At 41.0% G+C, this 22176-nt stretch overlaps 1 protein-coding gene and 1 long non-coding RNA gene across 2 annotated transcripts in view; one reads left to right on the top strand and one right to left on the bottom strand.

Moving 5' to 3' along the window:
* PLEKHA8 (pleckstrin homology domain containing A8) overlaps positions 1-22176 on the bottom strand; it is a 46973-nt gene that overhangs the window by 13663 nt on the left and 11134 nt on the right. The window contains exons 3-12 of the mRNA XM_075827243.1: positions 21172-21327; positions 16085-16209; positions 15176-15337; positions 14628-14668; positions 13844-14004; positions 11979-12174; positions 11506-11591; positions 6179-6237; positions 3819-3949; positions 2720-2790 (exon numbers count right to left, since the gene is read on the bottom strand). Of these exons, the coding sequence (XP_075683358.1) occupies positions 2720-2790; positions 3819-3949; positions 6179-6237; positions 11506-11591; positions 11979-12174; positions 13844-14004; positions 14628-14668; positions 15176-15337; positions 16085-16209; positions 21172-21327 (1188 nt within the window). The remainder of the gene's footprint in view (positions 1-2719; positions 2791-3818; positions 3950-6178; positions 6238-11505; positions 11592-11978; positions 12175-13843; positions 14005-14627; positions 14669-15175; positions 15338-16084; positions 16210-21171; positions 21328-22176) is intronic.
* LOC142651946 (uncharacterized) lies at positions 7680-21409 on the top strand. Its single transcript, XR_012847741.1, has 3 exons — positions 7680-8180; positions 16050-16235; positions 21207-21409. It is a non-coding gene; the product is annotated as an uncharacterized LOC142651946 (long non-coding RNA).

Raw genomic sequence — 22176 nt, forward strand, 5'->3', positions numbered from 1 at the left:
GGTACTGGCGGAATTGAACCCTCCCTTTAAAATGTACCAGGGACTCATCAATAGAAAAACACTTCTCGGGGGTGTATGCTTGGGAAAACCGGGCACTGGAACGGTCTAATAGGGGTCTCCGTTTATACAAACGGTCAAAACTGGGGTCATCTCGGAGTGGGCACGGCTCATTATCAGTATAATGTAAGAAGCGAAGTATTGCCTCATTTATTTATTTTTTTAGGTTCCAGTTCATTTCTGAAGTTGCTTTGAGGGGCCCATATATTAGAAACCCCTATCAAACACCCCATTTTAGAAACTAGACCCCTCAAAGTATTCACAACAGCATTTAGAAAGTTTATGAACCCTTTAGGTGTTTCACAGAAATTTAGAGGAAAGTAGAGGTGAAATTTACTCTTTTTATACCATTTTTTTTATTACACAAAAGGATTTATCAGAGAAACGCAACTCAATACTTATTGCCCAGATTCTGCAGTTTAGAGAAATATCCCACATGTTGCCCTCGGGCGGTAATGGACTGAAGCACCGGCCTCCGAAGCAAAGGAGCACCTAGCGGATTTTGAGCCCTCTTTTTTATTAGGCACCATGTCCGGTTTGAAGAGGTCTTGTGGTGCCAAAACTTTGGAAACCCCCCAAAAGTGACCCCAATTTGGAAACTAGACCCCTTGAGGAATCCATTGTAGTTTTCATGGGGTGCATGCGGCTTTTTGATCAGTTTTTATTCCATTTTTAGGTGGCGTGGTGACTAATAAACAGCAATTCTACTATTGTTTTTGTATACTTTTTTTTTTACAGCGTTCACCGTGCGCTATAAATGATATATTAACTTTATTCTGCGGGGCGATACGATCACGGCGATACCAGATGTTTATAGTTTTTTTTTATGTCTTATGGCGTTTGCACAATAAAATATGTTTTGTAAACAATCATTCACTTTTTGTGTTACCTTATTCTAAGAGCCATAACGTTTTTATTTTTCAATCAATAAAGCCGTGCGAGGACTTATTTTTTGCGTAACGAACTGTATTTTCCATCAGTACCATTTTTAGGTACATGCGACTTTTTGATCTCTTTTTATTCCATTTTTTGGGAGGTGAAGTGACCAAACAATTGTGATTGTGGTACGGTTTATTAATATTTTTTTTTACGGCGTTCACCGTGCGGGATAAATAACAAAATAATTTTGTAGTTCAGGCCGTTACGGACGCGGCGATACCAATTATGTATAGTTTATTTGTTTGTTTATATATTTTTATTAATAATAAAGGCCTGATAAGGGAAAAAGTGGGACTTTTACTTTTATTACTTTTAAAACGTTTATTTTCTTATTTTTACACATCTTTTTTTAACTTTTTTTTTACTTTATTACTTTGTCCCACTAGGGGACATGAGGGCAGGAGGCCCTGATCGCTATTCTAATACACTGCACTACATGCGTAGTGCAGTGTATTAGAACTGTCAGCTACTCACTGACAGCAAGCATAGTGGGTCCTGACGTTGTCAGGACCCACTAGGCTTCCGTCTATGGCATAGCCGGACGCCATTGTTTGGTGTCCGGTTGCCATAGTCACCATCGCCGGCCGCTATCGCGTAGCAGGCCGGCGATGGCAGCTTAACCCCTAAAAAGCCGCGATCTCTATAGAACGCGGCTTTTAAGGGGTTAATCAGCGGGGACACAGCGATCGGTCCCCGCTGTAGGAGCTGTGACAGCTGCTGAACAAGACAGCAGCGTCACAGCTCCTGTATGTGTCGGGAGGACGGCCGAAACGGCCGTTACTCCCGTGACGTACTATTACGTCATGGAGCGCGAACGATACAGCTGCCATGACGTAATAGTACGTCAAGGAGCGGGAAGGGGTTAACAAAGTGTCATGTTGCTTATAGCCCAGAGTCCATGTTTCATTTTTTAAAGCAGTTTAAAAAATTAAAGCCTATCCGGGGTTAATATACAGTTTTTTACCAAAAAAGAAAACCCAAAAATAGAGAAATAGTGTCATTCTATAGTGAGTAACATTGTATCAACTTGAAACACAACCACGTAGAACAAAAATAAATAAAATGGTTGAAGTGGTATTCTGATTATAGACATTTACGGTGTATCCTAGTTTAGGCCATTAATGTCTATGATCAGAACATCCCTTTAAATAATAGCAGCATCTGCCTAAGGCCTCATGCCTACTTCAGTTTTTTCGTTCAGGGTGCTATCCGTTTTTGTCACTGATAGCACCCTGAACCCATTCATTTCAATAGGGCCATGCACACTTCCATTGTTTTAACGGAACCGTGCGCCCGTTCCGTCAAAAGTAGTGCAGGTCCTACTCCTGCCCAGATTTGACGGAACAGTCTCGGCCTTTGGATTGAATTTGGTCCGTGAAACAACGGGCTGCACACGGAAGCCATCCGTGTGCAGCCCGTGTGTGGCGAGACCGTCATTAACGGCCATACAACGGCCGACGGAAGTGTGCATGAGGCCTTTAAGCGACAGGCTGCTGCATTATCAGAGCAGGAGAAAATCCTATTGTTTATTGTGACTTTATTGACATCACTATAAAAAATGCATATTATAAAGGAAAGATTGGAGGAACGCTCACATGGCCGTCAGAATATGTTATAATGATGGAGGAAGGTGCATGCTGACGTATTATACTGACGGAATAATCTGTCCTCAAGTATAAAACATCATAAACAACTTAATAACTTCAAAAGATTTCCCACTTACTTAACGCTGTTTGAATGTTCGTTTCACCAGTTTTCACTTCGGAAAGAAATTGAAACAGGAACTTTAGTCCTCTGTAATAAAAAAAAAAAGAAAGTAAGTTTGGTTTGTCTCAGGACTTGGTCGAAACGTACGGACTCTTAGGCCCTGTTCACACCGAGTTTTTGGGCATGTTTTTTGATGCAGAAACCGCACCGAAAACACCTCCCATTGATATCAATGGGAGACGGAGGCGTTTTTTCCCCAGCGAACAGGAAAAAAAAAACGCTCGCGGGAAAAAGAAGCGTCATGCCCTTTGTTTGAGCGTTTCCATCTCTGACCTCCCATTGACATCGATGGGAGGCAGAGAAAGCGTTTTTTGCGGCTTCTTTGCCCACAGAGCTCAATGGCTGCGGCCGAAAAACATTGCGAAAGACGAGTGCTGGCAACGAGTGCTGGCAGGTCAAAATCTGCCTCAAATTCCTGATGGAATTTTGAGGCAAATTTTTCTGCCTGCAAAAAAACTGTGTATGAACAGGGCCTTACTCTGGCTTCAAAAAATAATAATATTACTTATATTCTTAATATTGTATGACTTTAGTAAAGGCATAGTAGCCTGTCTATTTACATGATGGTGGTGATAAGCCTGATGTTACCATTTTACTACAATAAATTTGTTATTACTAATTATTATACATGAGAAATTTTCAAAGTCGGAGCAGGAGTTGAACAGTGAAAACATAATGGGGGAAGTCGATAGATTAGCTTGCCGACTCCACAGCCCTGGTTTGTCTAGCGCTTTTGTGCTTGTGGTCTATTCACTATCTGCCATCAGATTTCAGTAAAGACCCATCTACTTGTTTTCTTACATTATCTTGAAATTGTTACAAGCAAATGATTGACGTTTACATCATTACAACCAATGTACAGTCAGAGACCGATTCACATAATTGGCGGAAATAATAATACGGTACGGTGGACGATTGCCTATAAACCGTTACCAACCCCTACGCATACCCTTATAGCTACAGTTTCTGAGCTCTCACACCTACAAGTTATGAAATCTAGACAATCCCTTTATGCAGTCACTGGTAGAACTGATCAGCCGACACGTTTCGATCACCTTTTCAGCCACAACAGGGCTTCAGTTGCAGAATTCCGAACTTGCGCCAGGTTATTGTTAACTTCATGAAAAACGATCTTCTGAAGGGTTGTCAATTCTTCTTTATTAGTTATGTATTTCTGATTTATTTTCTGAGAAGTTAAAAACAGATATGATCAGACCTGAGGAATAATAATGTAGCACAAAACTGCCATATCTAAAGACCAGCCAAACCCGGGCTACAAGCCTAAAGGGAAGCCACGTGACAGGGGTTATAGGAAGGGGAGGAGCCAGGGGTGGAACCAGGGTTAGGTCAGGAGGCGCTCTGGTTTGAGCACTAGTCTGACACCAAAGGAGCGGGTAAGCAGTTGTCCCTCCCTCCGTCCCTGGTTCTTGTTGGTGGTTGTTTTATCATTTCTGGGTCCTTGGTGTGGAGTGTACATAGTTGGGGAATTTTGGTGCGCGTTGCCAACTGTAAATGGCGGTGTCGCGGCAGTGGGTGCCGAGTTTGGGGGTGTCCTTAGAGTTGGTGTAAAATTTGTGGGGGAGGGATTCATCATAGGTATGGTTCCTCCTAAATTTAAACATTATTGGGGGTTCTGGCTTATTTGGGCTCCTGCTGGGTGGTGTCCCGAGGAGCATTCATGATTTTAGACATCTGCAGTTGGTCACGCTGCCCCTGAGCCTCTGGTAGAATAGCTGGTGGCATAATAGAGGTATAGGCAGAATGGCACCAGATAGTTTCTTAGCTCCAAGGACCTCCCTTTCCAGGTTAAGTTTATTTAATTTGTATTTATTGATGATTGACAACCAAACAGGTCAATAATAAATAAAATGGCTGCGGTGGCCAATTCATTCAAAGTCTTTGCGTTATTATTTTGAGGGGATGGGGGAGACAAGAAAGAAGAAGTAAGGGGACGTGGTTTTGAATAGAAACCCCAGGTCATGTCCATTCACCGTAAAACAGAAGAGTTAAATAGAATAGGATGGGATGGGAACGCTATAAAGTATAATAAATGCTACACAAGACTATAGAAAAGGGAACCAATAAGTGCCACAATGTGTCCTGGATTGTGTATGCTGTATTCTCTACATCCTTAGCAATCATAAACAATTCTTAATGGATATTTTCCTAAAGTAATTAGAGACGAGAGAGAGCTTACGGTATACTAATGCTGGTCTGAACAAGAACCACATTTAAAGGGATTCTCCGGGACTTTACCACTCATGGCCTATCCTTAGCACAAAAAAGGGGCCCCTGTGAGCCCTTCATTGTTTTCATAGGCACAGAGGCTCGCCCATATGGCAGCTGTGTCTGTGGTACTGAAGCTTGTCCCATTAATGTGTCTTTAAAGGCATTTCTATGTCAGGCAACACCATTGAGCAAACCTAAAATTTTACCATCTATCTCCCATCTCCCCCACTATATCTATCTCCACCTCACATTACAATTGTAATAAAAATATTTCTCATTAAACATCTGCAGATGGAAAATGCTCGGTCAAATGGTGGGAATGCTACAAAGGCAGCTCGAACGATGAGCAAGGGTTGTCCGGAGAAACAAAAACTTGACCATTGCTCTTTTAATATAAATAAAAAGCACTAAATTAGTTCCCATTTGCGAAGATGCCATCCTGTGTGTGTATTCGTAGCGCTGTTTTCCCTGGTCTACCACACACTCTGTAGTATGCCGTCCCAACCCATTTTGGTTGTGTGATTAGTGAAGTGCCGACACATACGGTACAGATGGGGTGGGGGCGGGGGGGGTGCTGTGGCAACATGTCACAGCTTTCTGAAAATCTACTAAACTTCTGGGATCACGTGACCGTTCCTTCGTATGGGCGATCATTAAGGGTATGTTCACACGCCCTATTTACGGACGTAATTCGGGCGTTTTACGCCTCGAATTACGTCTGAAAATACGGCTCCAAACATCTGCCCATTGAAATCAATGGGGTTACGATGTTCTGTGCACACAGGCTTTTTTTTTTACGCGCCACTGTCAAAAGACGGCTCGTAAAAGACGCCCGCATCAAAGAAGTGCATGTCACTTCTTAAGACGTAATTGGAGCAGTTTTTCATTGACTCCATTGAAAAACAGCTCCAATTACGTCCGTAATTGACGCCGCGAAAAACGCGAGTACGAGCAATTACGTCTCAAATTCAGGATCGGTTTTCGCCTGAAAACAGCTCCGTAATTTCAGGCGTATTGGACGCTGCCGTGTGAACATAACCTAATAAGGGCAATAATCATGTCTTTGTTTCACTGGACAACCCTTTAACTATGGGTGGCTCTATACACACCTACAGCAGGTATGGATGGATTAGAATAAAAAAAATAAAAAAAAAGTCTGAATTCTGAAGATTCATCCTTAATTTACCTTTATGTTCCCAACAAAATCCATTTTTACAGGTGCAAATACAGTTGGTCCAAGCTTGTCTGTGAAGATACAAAAACACATAAAAAATGAATTACCCCTTTTATCCAAATGCTTACTCCCATGAAGTTGCTTAGGAACCACAACTTTAAAGTGGATCTGTTACCACACTATGCTGCTCAGTTTAAGGGCAGCGTATTATGCGGACAGGTCAATTTGGGACCCCCCTCTATTAGCCATAATGAAGAGCCACTCTGGCGGACTTGAGCCGTCCATGTATTACATAGACAGCCATTCTGCTGAATGCCATCCATGCAGGGGAATAGTCTGACCAGACAAGCCTTCCCCTGGCACAATTAGCTGTTTGATGGGGGTGCTAGGAGGCAGCTTTAAACTAAAAAGGGGTTTGTTTCTGATGAGACAACCATTTAAAGAGAATATATATATATATACACAAAAAGACAACACTTAAAGAGGCTCTGTCACCACATTATAAGTGCATACATAATATGATCGGCGCTGTAATGTAGAGAACAGTTTTTTTTAATTTTTAAAAATGATCATTTATGCAAATTACTTTCTTAATGCCAAACTGGGCGTTTTTTAACTTTTGACCAAGTGGGCGTTGTAAAGAGGAGTGTATGACGCTGACCGATCATCGTCATACACTTCTCTCCATTCATGTCCATTTGTACTCAGTACAGCGTGATCTTGCTGTGCTGTCACATACACCCACATTAACTGTACTGAAGTGTCTTGAGAGTGAATACGCTATAGGGAAAAAGGAAACAAAGCGCACATAGTGCATGAGCCTGTATTAGGTGAGAACAAAAGGAAAAAAGTGGTCAATTGTGCTGACCTGATGTTGTTATGCTCGGAGCATAACATCCCAAGGTGCGTGTCCAAGTTAGACTTAGGTAGAGACAGTTGCAGCCCAAATTCCGGTTTGAAGATTGGTAAAAATCCACTATGTAGATCCAGGAGATAGGGAGATAAAAAATGGAATATCCGAGGGCGCAGCTGTACTGGAAATGGCTTTTATTTGTACAACAACAACAACAATGTGTTTCAAGGCCGTACCGGCCTCTTCGTCAGGTTAGGTACAAGTGTTAGGTCTATTCATGATGACTGTGCATTTATAGCTGGCCTAGGAATCAGTACCGGGTTAAGTTACAGGTCAAAGTTCAATTGTGTAAGCAAGGTACGGCAGTGACGTATAAAAATTATTCATTTAGAAACAAAACAGTTTTTCATTCATATTAAAGGTATAGACAAAGATACAAAACAAGGATCGTAGGTTCAAAAATATGAATAAGCATTTTTTACAGAATGATAATAATATAAAAATAATAATATTAAATAAAACAATGATTAAAAAACATTAATGACAATATGTATAAATGTATAAAAAGATCATAGATGCATTTCAAGTGGAATGTCTCCGCAGTGTGTTTATTCGTTAGTTGTAGTATGAAGTTTTTTATTATTGTTTTGTATTTTCAATTTAAAACATCGTTTATTCCAAACTGTCAGTGGTGTGTATCATCGTCATGGTGATATGACGCTCCTAGGTATGAGTCATATTAGCAAAGTGCGGTAATGAAGTGTGTAAGTTGTTCCCTATCAGAGAGCAGAACCGTTTTACATTAATATTCAAAATTTGTGCAAAAAGATAGAATAAGCATATCATATATAATCATGGAAAAAGTGATTTAGAAATATATGTAGAAATATATACAAAAGCCTATTAGAGATGGAGCATCTTTGAAATGTGTATTTATTCAATGGGGGTGTTTATTTTTTGTTTATGTGTACTTCAAATGTTTGGTGCTTATATTTTAGAGTATCGTTCTTTCAGAGCTGTCAGTGGTGTGTATCGTTGTCATGGTGATGTGACGCTCCTGGGTATGAGTCATTCATGCAGAGAGTGCTGCTGCCGACTCAGAGAAGGGAGCCGTGCGGTTCGAGGAAGATTGATCGGAACAAGAATACACAGCAGCCACGGGTGAGAGAATTGCATGTATTCTAGCGCACAAATGTTGGTATATTCGTTTGTGTATATATATATAGGATGATTCCTATATATGTTGCTCTTAGGGTTGTAAAAACGGAGTTACATAATGGTCTCTGTTACTTCATTGAGACCTGTTGGTTTTAATGTCTTGAGTTTATACATCCAGAAGATTTCTCTTCTGCAAAGAATATTATAACGGTCTCTTTGGTTTTCCTTAATGTGATCGATCGGGGTGATGGTGAAGCAGTTAAAATCACTATCATGTGCTAGTGTGCAATGTCTGGATATACTGTGGAGTAAAAATTTATTTTTGCAGTTGGATCTATGTTTGTTTAATCGACAATGTAAGGGTTGGATTGTTCTTCCCACGTACTGAACTCCACATTTACAGTTTATGAGATAAATCACGAATTTTGACTGACAGTTTAAGTTTTCATTGATGTTAAATACTTTTCCTGTTTGTTGAGACCGGAAAGTGTGTGTTTTATCAGTAATCCAAATGCTTACTCCCATGAAGTTGCTTAGGAACCACAACTTTAAAGTGGATCTGTTACCACACTATGCTGCTCAGTTTAAGGGCAGCGTATTATGCGGACAGGTCAATTTGGGACCCCCCTCTATTAGCCATAATGAAGAGCCACTCTGGCGGACTTGAGCCGTCCATGTATTACATAGACAGCCATTCTGCTGAATGCCATCCATGCAGGGGAATAGTCTGACCAGACAAGCCTTCCCCTGGCACAATTAGCTGTTTGATGGGGGTGCTAGGAGGCAGCTTTAAACTAAAAAGGGGTTTGTTTCTGATGAGACAACCATTTAAAGAGAATATATATATATATATACACAAAAAGACAACACTTAAAGAGGCTCTGTCACCACATTATAAGTGCATACATAATATGATCGGCGCTGTAATGTAGAGAACAGTTTTTTTTTATTTTGAAAAATGATCATTTATGCAAATTACTTTCTTAATGCCAAACTGGGCGTTTTTTAACTTTTGACCAAGTGGGCGTTGTAAAGAGGAGTGTATGACGCTGACCGATCATCGTCATACACTTCTCTCCATTCATGTCCATTTGTACTCAGTACAGCGTGATCTTGCTGTGCTGTCACATACACCCACATTAACTGTACTGAAGTGTCTTGAGAGTGAATAGACAGGATGCGATGTATATTCACACTCCCGACACGTCAGTAAAGTTTGTGTGGGACTTAATCGCTGCACAGCGTGATCTCGCGAGATCATGCTACGAATGACAGTACAGCGAGATCACGCTGTGCGGAGTACAAATGGACATGAATGGAGAGAACTGTATGACTGCCGTATGACACACACAAAGATAAGTCTCAATATATAAAATATACACATTCGGTATCGTCGCGACTGTAATAACACATTTATAGCGTCATTTATGTTTACGCGGCTATAAAATATAAAACTGCTTTCTTTCACTTATTAATGTGAGGCACGAGGTATTCTGAATTTTGAACCTCTGTGTGTCTCACATTAATAGTAATTAACCCCATCATGTACCTTACACATTAACCCATTAGGACTGAGAAACATGATGGGGTTAATTACTATTAATGTGAGGCACATGGAGGTTCAAAATTCATCACCCCACGCGCCTCAGTCACATCAAAAAAACTGAAGAACTTTTTTTTTATTTTTTTTTTATTATTGTTGGCAAAAGTATCGTTTTGGTATTAGAGTATCGAAATACTACACGAAGTATCGGTATCTAAGTCTAAATTCTAGTATCGGGACATCTCTAATTAAAAGGAAAATGCACCTTTGACCCCTTAATGCCATCCATCGTACATTTATGGCACTGTCGCCATGTACCTAGAAACAAGCATCATAAATGTACGGTGCGTGGATAGTGCAGGCACAGCAGCTGTGCCTGAACCATCTGCAGCGGGTGTCAGCTGTATATTAGAGCTTGCACTCTTCTGCAACGACCTGGATCGGAGAGACCGCATCTTCTAAGTGGTTAGACAGAGGAAGAGGGCTCCCTCTGTCACATCATTGCGGGTTGCCGATGGGTTTCCATGGCAGCCTGTAGCATTGAGAAGGCCCCCAGTTCTGCCATGTGTGTGTGTGTATACCTAAAAGGCCCTGCCAGAGGAATATATAAAAAAAATAAAAAATAAAAGAGTGAAATAAACAAAATGTTCACAAAATAAAAATAAAAATCTAGAAGTAAAAAAAAACAAACGAAAACTTTAACCCCCTTTTACAAAAGGCTTTATACATATTTTTTAAAAAAAATACATAATTGGTATAGCCGCAACTGTAATTACCCATAAAAGCGAAGCATTATTTAAACCCACAACTTTTTGATCACTTTAATCAAATTTTTTTGAGGACAGGATGAACAGAAAACAGCAATTCTGGCACTTTTTTAATGTGTTCACCGTGTGGCTTAAATAATGCAATCGGTTTATAGCTGGGGTTGTTACGGATGCGGCGATACCAAATGTGTGTAACTTTTTACTTTTTTCCATAATAAAGTATTTTGTAAGGTGAAAAAGTGTGTTTTTGATTTATTTTTTTTTACTTGGGAGTTTTATGAATTACAAACTTTATTAAACTTTTTTTTTTTACGTTTTTTAGTTCCACTAGGGGACTTCACTATGCGATCTTTTGAACGCTTTTAGAACACATTGCAATACTTAAGTATTACAGTGTATTATTGCCTGTCTGTGTAAAACGGACAGGCATCTATTAGGCCATGCCCCTATGCTGCCATAAAAACCATCGACACCCCGCGATTTCATTGCGGGTTTGACGGTGGGGTTAGAGAGGGAGCCCCCTCCCTCTAAAACCACTCAGATGCGGCGGTCGCTATTGACTGCCGCATCTGAGGGCTTAAATAGGATTGGAGACCACTGCTAGTGGTCTCCGATCGTTGTCCTGAAGCCCAAGGCTGTTAGCAACAGCCTGGCCTTCAGGTGCACCCCTCCCGATGCGGGAAAAGTTTTTCTGAAGTGCACTCGGAAGAGTTGTGGCTCTCGGAACAAAAAAAAAATAATAAAAAATAAAAATCGCTGAGTCCTTAATGCAGAAAATAGCCCCGTCCTAAAGGGGTTAAACTTCTTCTAGCAGGTCACGGTGTCCCACTTTCATCTATTTATGTCAATGAGGAGTAATGATACCAGGTATTACTACATTTTTCTGTCCCGGTTTTAGACAAAACAATAATACGGAATGGCAACGGTAATGGCCATAGATCGTGGCCATATAAACAAACCGTGCAGATGATTTTCTCATATAGCACAATTATAAACAAGAAGCTACATGAACACATACCTAAAACAGGGACTATTGCATAGCAGGAATCCAGGAAATATTCTGTGGGTATACCTTCTTCACCTTCATATACAAGATCACTGAATCTGTAAAAAAAAAAAAAAAACACCATTACACAGATCAGATTATGAGAATTGTGCTGTATATACGGGTCAAATTCAGCTAAAACAAAGAATAAGAAACAGCCAAGGGTCCGCCATGACACGGATCTCATTGGTACCCCATGAATCAAAATTGTTGCCTTATAGCCAAATCAATTTTAATTCAAACAGAAAAAAAGCAAAAATCGCCTTCTGTAGAAAACCCTAGTCAGTGTTACCCATCAAATCAATGTTTCCAATCGAATGCAATCGCTAATTAGCCTAGTAATTAAAAAGGGGGGGGGGGTTGGGTGCAAAACTATCAAGTAGTGTGAAAAATGATTATTGTGACTACATCTTCTTTAAATAGTTAACGTATTTAAGCTTTCATACCTGTGAGTCATTGTGCTGAAAAAGGTTTGGGGCAGATCTCGATCATTGCCGCCTCCTTCATCCACAATCCCTCCTCCTTCATCTTGTTGCAAGGTATCAGTCACTATATGTAAATCTGTATATATGTCATTCACGTCATCTTGTAGGTCACAGTCTCCTATTGTGGGTGGAATTATGTCAGGATCACCTTCAGTTCCTGTAAGAGAATAATCATCAGCAGTTGTTGCTCAGACGTGATATGACCAGAGCTTAACATCAAAATATTAACCCCCTTAAGTACCAAGTCTATTTTCGTTCTTTCATTTATCCCTCCGTGCCTTCCAAGAGCCATAACATTTGTTGTTTTTCCATCAATATTTCCATATGAGAGCTTGTTTTTTGCGGGATAAGTTGTATTTTCAAATGGCACCATATAATGTACCGAGAAACTTTTAAAAATGATTTTGTTGCTATGGACCTCTAGCCGAAGATTCCGGCCCTGGGGAATCCCTTGACCTCACTGTCCATATATGAACAGTGATGTCAAAAGCTTTACAATGCCGGAGTCCCCAGTCAGAGTGCTTGCGATGCTTTAGCCGGGAACTCCGGACCTAGAGAAGCCCCAGAGTTCCCGGCCAGAGCATCACAAGTGCTCTGGTGAGGGAGTCCGGCCCTGGGGAAGCCATTGACATTACTGTCCAAATATGGACAGTGATATCAAGAGCTTTACAATGCTGTCAGGAGCTTCCCAGGGCCAAAGTCCGTGGGCAGGGGGCTTCCAATGCTCTGCCAGCGGATTCAGCCTTGGGGAAGCTCCTAACATCAGACATTAAAACAACGGCCATCACACGGACCCATGTAATTCAATGGGGCTATTCAGACATGCGTTGTTTTTTCACGCAGCGTGCGACCGCTGCGTGAAACTTACTGCTATTTGTTAGATCCTATTTCTGTGCGTTTTTTGCGCACCACACAGCCCATTGAAGTCAATGGGTGCGTTAAAACAAAGGACAGCACACGGACGTCATCAGTTTGTTGTCCGTGATTCACGCACCAGTTAAAAAGAAATGATGAGGAAAAAAAACACCACCTTCAGTTTTTTTTGCAGTCGTAAAAAACGAATGACATACGCGCATAAAAAAAACAAAAAACGCAGACAAGCACACGTACACGGATGCCACACGAAACTGCAATGCAAGAAAAACGCTGCGTTTTTTACGTGTGCAAAACTGACACGCTCGTGTGAATCTAGCCTTACTGTGAATAAAGACCTATATCAATCAACGGGGGGTGGGCCGAGATAGCGGAAATTATGTAGTCAATTTGAATGTACTTGGGTGTATGTAGTGATTGTGTGTATGAATGCATGCATGTGTTTTGTGTATGTAGTGTGTGTACTGTGTTTGTAGCGTGCAGTGTGTATGTAGTGCATATGTAGCGTGTGTTGTGTTTATTTATTCACAGTAGTGTGTGAATCAAGACATAAAAGACAAGACAAAGAGCTAAAACTGCCCTGTTTGAAAACCTATAATGTATAGCTATGCCCCAATGTTGCTGGCTATACTGCTACATTACTAGCGACCTGCCCCCCAGCGGCACCGTGCAGCTCACAAGATCCCCCTGTATAATTTTTAGCTGTAGGCCCACGTGGCCCTTAATCTGGCACGGTTGTAAAGGACAGAGCGGAGTGGCGCGATCGATGGTATATTATGCTTATTCTCAGGAGACAATAGGGCAACTAGAGCCTATTGACAACTGCATCCTAAAACGTGGAGATACCATCTGATAAAAATTTGTACATTTGTATTAATTAGTAGACATTTGTGGCAATAATAACGCAGAACTTGGTCGTTCAGTACCACCAGTCTAACAAATAAGATGATTACCTTTTAAGTCCTTAGATTTTTCATTTTCCTTGGAAGACATAGGGAGAGTCTCGGAAATTTCCATACCAAGGACACGAATATTTTCAATCATGGAATGCTCGTAATGATTGGTCTCCTCTTTAAAAGAGTCATTTTCAAGGTTGTTATTCAGCTCCATTTTCCTAAAGGATCGTGTAGCAGAAAATGTATTTTTAAATAAGCAGCAACCGTAAAAAATTTCATACATACATTAAAAGTAAAAAGACTTTATTGGTATAATTCTAAAAAATAGGGCACTAATGCCCAACAATCTGAGTATAGGCGTTGGCAAAACAGATCCAAGATCCCTGATAAAGTGTCTGACATAAATAAGTAAAGTTTAGTAGACTCTTATGTCAATGCAACACTAGACAGGTGTAGGGATTCACACTACTAGTCCATTTGCGCATTGTTTCCGGAAAAAAATCGACTGACACCCTGACGGAAAGGCGATGGAACCAATTAAAGTCAATGGGTTCCGCCGGCCACCAGTGGTGTCCGTGTTGCAATGGAACCGTTATGTACAGAATTTTCTTGTTCTGCTTCTCTGACGGAGGACAACTCATCCAGCAAAACACAAGCCCTAAAATAGCTACATCAGAAAAATAAATAGTTATGGCTCTTGGCATGTGAGGATGGAAAAGATTAAGAAAAATAAATAAAAATGGTGACAAAAATGGTGCACATCTAGAGGAAATGGTGAGCAACGGAATGCCAAAAATACATTAACCAATGTTAGCAAATGTATTATTTTATACACACTTACCTTTGTGCTGAAATTTGACTGGACAAAGTAGAGCGACGTACCTAAAAAAATAATAATTTAAGCCGTAAGTAACCAAAACACCAGCCAGTCAGCATGAACGGGTTATAAAAACGGATAGCCTATCCTCAGGACATGCCATCAATAGTAGATCGGTGGGGGTCCGACTGTCGATCAGCTGCTTGAAGAGGCCGAGTCGCTGCACATCTTCATTGTTTACATGATTCTTCTATCTGTTCATATTTGCACCACCGTTACATTTGCACCACTGACCCATTCACTTAAACGGGATAGTAGTGCAATACCTTGAATGGCCGCTGCTCTGCTGATGGTGGGTCTTTCTTTTGAGGATGTGCGGTCATGAGGGGAAAGCCCCTTTAATTTTTAAAACATCGGTTTTAGTTTTTTCTCTTTTCAGGCACAGGGGCATGACATACTATACAATCACAAACTATAAAAATGTACACAAAGCTAAACCTGTGACCTTGACTTTGGAGTGGTTATTCATGCCGCTTATGACTAATGCAGGTGTGTTAGTTGTCAGACAGTACCTTGTTCAGTCTAAGGGCAGAGAGATGTGGAGATCCTGGGGGAAGGGTGGCATACACCTGGTGAGACGTGAAGGTGTTATTTGCGATCTGCATACACTCCTCCAGGGTTTTCAGGAAGGTATTGCATGTCGACTTCAAAAGAGCTCCAATATCAAGTTTATCCTATTACAACAGCAAAAACACATTTCCTGTTACACAGTAGTTCTCCATACACCATATATCATGACGTCATTCAAAACACAGGTTCACGCAACTTGTAGACTACCCAATGTAAGTAATAAATACGTTGGACACAAAGGAACATTGAGGGGTCTTGCCAGATTATTGATCATTTATAGTAAGGGGTCTATTATGCTTTAATTCCACAAGCTGCTGCAGAACTTCTTTTAGAAGAAGAATGAGGAGCTAGACTGACAAGAAGCTGACGCTTTTCCTCATCAACAGATATTTGATCCGCTGGGATGTGTATTATACTGTGGAGAATCTCTTTGGGAAAGGTTGGATGTAATATACCAATTGCATGTGACTTCTACAAACAGAAAGGTGCTTATCTCGAAGACACAGGTTTATGAGATTTTGCGTACAGTAAAAAGTAGTTACTTATTAACACCATCAATTCACCACTGCCTTATTATAAGTGTAGCTACAAAGAGATAGAAAACCTTTAAAAGGGTCCAGGATTAGAAACACATGGCTACTTCTTACAAAAAAAGAGTGCCACACCTCTCCACAGATTGTGTCTAGTATTGCAGCTCAATTGAAGTGAACGGGGCTGAGCTGCAATACCAAAAACAACCTGTAGACAAGTGTAGTGCTGTTTTTGAAACAGACTTTTTTCCTAATCATGGACATCTCTTTTTTTTTTTTTTTTTAGATTAAATGACGTAAGCCTGGTTCAGATGTACCTACCTGAGATTCCGATGTACCTATAATAGAGGTGTCTTTGGTCTTGTTTACTTGCTGGACCAAGATATCACAATACAGCCTCAATTCTGACATCTTCATTTTAAGAGTTTCTGTGCTGTCACTAAACTCTGTAGAACAAAGATAAAACACTGGCGTAAGTATATAAAGAAATAAAATAGTAATATTAATACAACTCAAAAGATACAAAAGATCATAGAAGAATTCTTGAAAAAGTAATCTTTGTATTACTAGGAGTGAACGTCATACAAATACAGGACAATCGTTTTAATGCAATTGTATAACAATTGATAATCAAACAAAGCTTCTAAAAACACCTGAATGGGACCGGGCTTCAGTACTAGTCGCTGCCGCCCGTATGGACATCCCTCTGTTGCTGTGTAAAGAATAAGGGGGACATGTGAGCGCCACAGCCCCTTTATTGTGCTGATCGGTAGGGTGCCGGAAGTCGGACCCCCACTAATCAGGTCCAGGAGGACCTGTATATAAAAACAATAATAATAATAAAAAAAAAAAAGTCTACATAACCAGCTGGAGAATGTTAGGTCGCTGCAGAATTATATCCGGTCTAAATTACAGGCTTTGACGAGATGGCAGGTCACCAATTTAGAGATTTAATCTTCTGATTAAATGTGTAATCTACAGTTCAACAGACGTGACAGCAGCACATGCAACAAGCAGAAAGTAAACCGAAGCGTCATCAGGGTGTCATGTGAAACACGAGAAATATATATATATATATATATATATATATATATATATAAATAAATACATTTCCATTTTAATTCAATCTAGGATTAAAATCACATACTAGGGACCATTTCAATTAGCAATGTTTTTCCATTCTGTTAAAGAGGCTCTGTCATTAGTTTAGTGATGCCCAGTCTCCTAGCTAATCTAATAGGCACAGTCACACTAATAATTCCAGTGAAAATGGTGTCCAAAAACGTTTATTATTTTAAAAGTTCTGAGCTTATTTCTAAATATGCAAATTGGGCTATACTAGACAAATGGGCGTCAACACCAGCAATTCTGCTGAGGTGGAGCTGCCACACAACCTCTGATGCTGTCCTATCAGCATGAAGCTGCTTCACACAGTGTGAGAGACTGAGGCTGAAGGGAAAGGGGGGGGTCACTTAAAGAGGCTCTGTCACCAGATTTTGCAACCCCTATCTGCTATTGCAGCAGATAGGCGCTGCAATGTAGATTACAGTAACGTTTTTATTTTTAAAAAACGAGCATTTTTGGCCAAGTTATGACCATTTTTATATTTATGCAAATGAGGCTTGCAAAAGTACAATTGGGCGTGTTTACAGTAAAAGTACAACTGGCCGTGTATTATGTGCGTACATCGGGGCGTTTTTACTTCTTTTACTAGCTGGGCGTTAGGAATGGGAGTGTATGATGCTGACGAATCAGCATCATCCACTTCTGTTCGTTAACACCCAGCTTCTGGCAGTGCAGACACACAGCGTGTTCTCGAGAGATCACGCTGTGTCGTCACTCACTTCCTGCCCCAGGTCCTGCATCGTGTCGGACGAGCGAGGACACATCGGCACCAGAGGCTACAGTTGATTCTGCAGCAGAATCAGCGTTTGCAGGTAAGTAGCTACATCGACTTACCTGCAAACGCCGATGCTGCTGCAGAATCAACTGTAGCCTCTGGTGCCGATGTGTCCTCGCTCGTCCGACACGATGCAGGATCTGTGAGTGACGACACAGCGTGATCTCTCGAGAACACGGCTGTGTCTGCACTGCCAGAAGCTGGGCGTTCTGAAGAGAAGTGGATGATACTTCTCGTCAGAACGCCCAGCTAGTAAAAGTAAAAACGCCCAGATGTACGCACATAATACACGCCCAGTTGTACTTTTACTTTAAACACGCCCAGTTGGACTTTAGCAAGCCTCATTTGCATAAATACAAAAATGGTCATAACTTGGCCAAAAATGCTCGTTTTTAAAAAATAAAAACGTTACTCTTATCTACATTGCAGCGCCGATCTGCTGCAATAGCAGATAGGGGTTGCAAAATCTGGTGACAGAGCCTCTTTAAAGAGGCTCTGTCACCAAATTATAAATGCTCTAATCTCCTACATAATGTGATTGGTGCTATAATGTAGATAACAGCAGTGGTTTTTATTTTGAAAAGCAATCATTTTTGAGCAAGTTATGAGCTAGTTTAGATTTATGCTAATGAGTTTCTCAATGGACAACTGGGCGTGTTTTTACTTTTTACCAACTGGGTGTTGTACAGAGGAGTGTATGACGCTGACCAATCAGTGACCAATCAGTGTCCTGCACTTCTCATTGTTCCAGCCCAGTTTCTTTCACTGCTGGGCTGGAACAATGAGAAGTGCAGGACACTGATTGGTCACTGATTGGTCAGCGTCATACACTCCTCTGTACAACACCCAGTTGGTAAAAAGTAAAAACACGCCCAGTTGTCCATTGAGAAACTCATTAGCATAAATCTAAACTAGCTCATAACTTGCTCAAAAATGATCGTTTTTCAAAATAAAAGCCACTGCTGTTATCTACATTACAGCGCCGATCACATTATGTAGGAGATAGGGCACTTATAATCTGGTGACAGAGCCTCTTTAAAACAGCCATATCTCGGGCTGTGAATCACCTAGAACAGTGCTTCTAGTGGCATATGAAAGATGAGATTCTAATCGTTCATAGGCAACAAGATTGCTAGCTGTGAAACAACCGGAGGTATCACCAGTTGAAAACACAGTCAGGAATGGAAGCTGTATAGTATATGATCACGCTGTGTTGCTGGACAGGGAAGGGGGAGAAGCTGTATGCTGATTGGACAGGGTCATACAGAAAACATTACACTGCACAGAGTGAAACGAAAGAGTAACCTCCCATTTGGCAAGTATAGCTACATTAGCATATTTAGAAAAATTATAACTTTGCAAATAAAAGTTTTTGAAAAAAAATCTATACACTAGTTATCAGCATCACAGTGCCTATTAGATTAGGTAGGAGATGGGGAATTAATAAACTAGTGACAGATCCTCTAATCTCTACCAAGTGCAATGATACATTTCCATGCATGGGAGATCAATGAAATGTTTATGCATGAATGAGAACGATCATTTTAACCCCACTCCACCTCTACCCTCCCTATCTAAGTAAACTCTGTCCACATCTGCTCTCTCCAACCGCCAAGTGGCCATCATATACCGACCACCAGGCCTTGCGACCATTTTACCAAACTTGCTTTCAACTGACATTCCCACTATCATCCTAAAACACTTCAACATCCTCACTGCCACATCCCATTCAGCTGCCTCCAAACTGCTATCACTTGTCTCCTCCCTTGGCCTCAAACAATGGTCCTCCACAGCCACTCACAAAAAGGGCCACACACTAGACCTCATTTTCACACGTAATTTTCCAAAGAGAAGGACAAGACCATGTGTATTAAAGGCACATGCACACCAATATTAATGCAAAAAATACAACGTTTATTTAGACCAGAAGTACAAAAACACATGTGAGCTCAAAAACTTTTAAAAATACATATTCCTCCCACATGAGTTAAGCCTAAATGGGGATAAACCCCTTGTATGAATGTTACCAGTCACAAAATACAAAAGGTATGATTCTGGTTGCCCATAGTATGACATATATCAAGCCCATGGAGAAATAAAATAGTTATGGCTCTCAGAATATGGCGACACAAAACATTTTTTTTTAGTAAATACTTTATTTTTTTAAAAGTGGGAAAACATAAAACAAAACATATGAATATGGTATCACCGTAATCGTATCAACCTGTAGAATAAGGTGAATATGTTGTTTTACCGCCTGATGGACGCGATAAAAGCAAAACCCCCAAAGAAATTACATAATCGCTGTTTTTTGCCCATATCACTCCACAAATATTTTTTTTTTCAGTTTCCCAGTACAATAAATGGTGCCACGAAAAACTACAACTTGTCCCGCAAAAAACAAGACCTCATATGGCTATCTCGACGAAGAAATAAAAAAAGTTTTACTTTCGGGTTTTGTGGCTCTGGAAGAGACGGGTGTATGGGGGGCTGCAATTAAAGAGCAGGAAGAAAGATCCCAGCCTGTTACTGTCATCTCTCCCCGTACAGCCTCCTGTGACCCCCAGAGGGTGTGATGCAGGCAAACTTCTTCACGTTATTACCCCTCTTACCAATAATAGAAGATATGTACTCTCTGATTTAGGGGGGGGGGGGGTCTTCTTTTTTTCCTACTATAGAGGAGATTGGAGATTATTAGTCCCTTCTGTTCTGATGATTTTGTGAAGATCTACGCATGTAGACATAGATATATGTGGCAAGTATGAACTCTGCACATATTGAACTTTTAGTTTAAGGGGCTGTAGTGTGTCTTAGGCGAGTACCTGCTTGGGTCAGACGTAACTACAAACTTCACGCCTCATTCACACGAGCGTATCAGATTCACGTGCGTACATCGCATCCGTGTGCTTTGCGAGTGGAATGCGTTATTCATGCACTCGCAAAACACATTTTTTTTTTTTTTACATTTTAATTTTATTTTCAACTGAATTGATGCGCAAATCATGCACCGCACACGCATGTGCATCCATGCGCGGATTTCACGCACCCATTGACTTCAATGGGCGCGTAGGTGCGTGAAAACGCACCAATATAGGACATGCAGTGAGTTTCACGCAGCGGACTCTCGCTGCGTGAAAAATCACGCACGTGTGAATGGCCCCATTGAAATCAACGGGTCCGTGTGCGGTGCATTGTTTCAACGCACAGCACACGGACGTGATCCACGCTCGTGTGAATGGGGCCTTACACTGCTCCTTCACCATCTAAAACTTATTTAACAGTTGCTCTTATTCTACAACTATTCCTTCATTATCTAAAACTTATTTAACAATTTCTTTTATTCTACACACAAGGGCTTTTCAAGGGGACAATGGAAATGTATACAAATGCTAAATAATCTGGATTCCCCAATCAGATAAATTTCACTAAAAACAAAAACCCAAAAAAGTTTCAGTTAGGAGACCTTTCTATTATTGGAATACTAGATTTTGTTTTACAGAATCCTCACCTTTCTCTTTCTTTGTTCTGATATCTGTTATACAGGCTTTTGCAGAACCCAATGCAACCAGCCACTGTTGCCGCTCTGCAGCCGTCCTGGCTTTCAGATAGAAGTACTGCTCCCCCGGTATTGCTAGATCCATCCGAGTGTTGTCTGTGGCATGTACTGTCGTAAAGAAATGAATATACTGATACAATGTACAGGGCATTGAGGGTAGTTACAGAATAAATAATAAAGACAATAAAGAACTGAGCATAACAACCATAAAAAGTCTGAGAAGCGTTAATCTACATGTGAAATATCCATCATAAGGTCCAGTTCACACAGAGTTTATTGACACGTTTTGTGATGCGGAAACCGCGTCAATAAAATGGCCGCACATGCCTCCCATTAATTTCCCACGAGCGGAAAAACTGTCTCGTGGGAAAAAGAAGCGACATGCCCTATCTTCGGGCGTTTACTTCTCTGACCTCCCATTGACATCAATGGGAGGAAGAGAAAGCGTATTTCGCTGCGTTTTTTTGCCCGCGGCGCTCAATGGCAGCAAGCAAAAATCACAGCGAAAATCGGCGTGCAGGCAGATTTTCCGCCTGCAAAAAATTCTGTGTGAGCGAACCCAGCCTAAAGGTGGCACTCAGGGTAATTCCCTAGGTATCCAAGAAGTCTATGAATTCTGTGAAACACTTTCTAAGAGGTCAGGTGAGACAATGCTTGGGTCAACCATTAGAATAATGTACATTCACTTGCATTCCTAGGAAGATATTCACCAACAGGGCCCGGGCAGATTACCCAAAGGCCGCTCTAGCAAGTTACAAAATGGGCTGCCCATTAGCAGCGAATCCCGGGCTGCCCATCCCACAAGTAGAAGCTAGTCAGCGTCACGACATTCTATGCTCGATAGTGGCTCCGCCTCCCTTTCCGGACCTCCTCCTGCTCAAGGCAGCTGCCAACTCCGCAGGTGGGTAGTCCGGGTCAAAACTGCATCCAGAGCAGCAGTGGAGTGAAACGGTTTTC

The sequence above is a fragment of the Rhinoderma darwinii genome, chromosome 5 (genome assembly GCF_050947455.1).
Source record: "Rhinoderma darwinii isolate aRhiDar2 chromosome 5, aRhiDar2.hap1, whole genome shotgun sequence".
NCBI classification, from domain to species: Eukaryota; Metazoa; Chordata; class Amphibia; order Anura; family Rhinodermatidae; genus Rhinoderma; species Rhinoderma darwinii.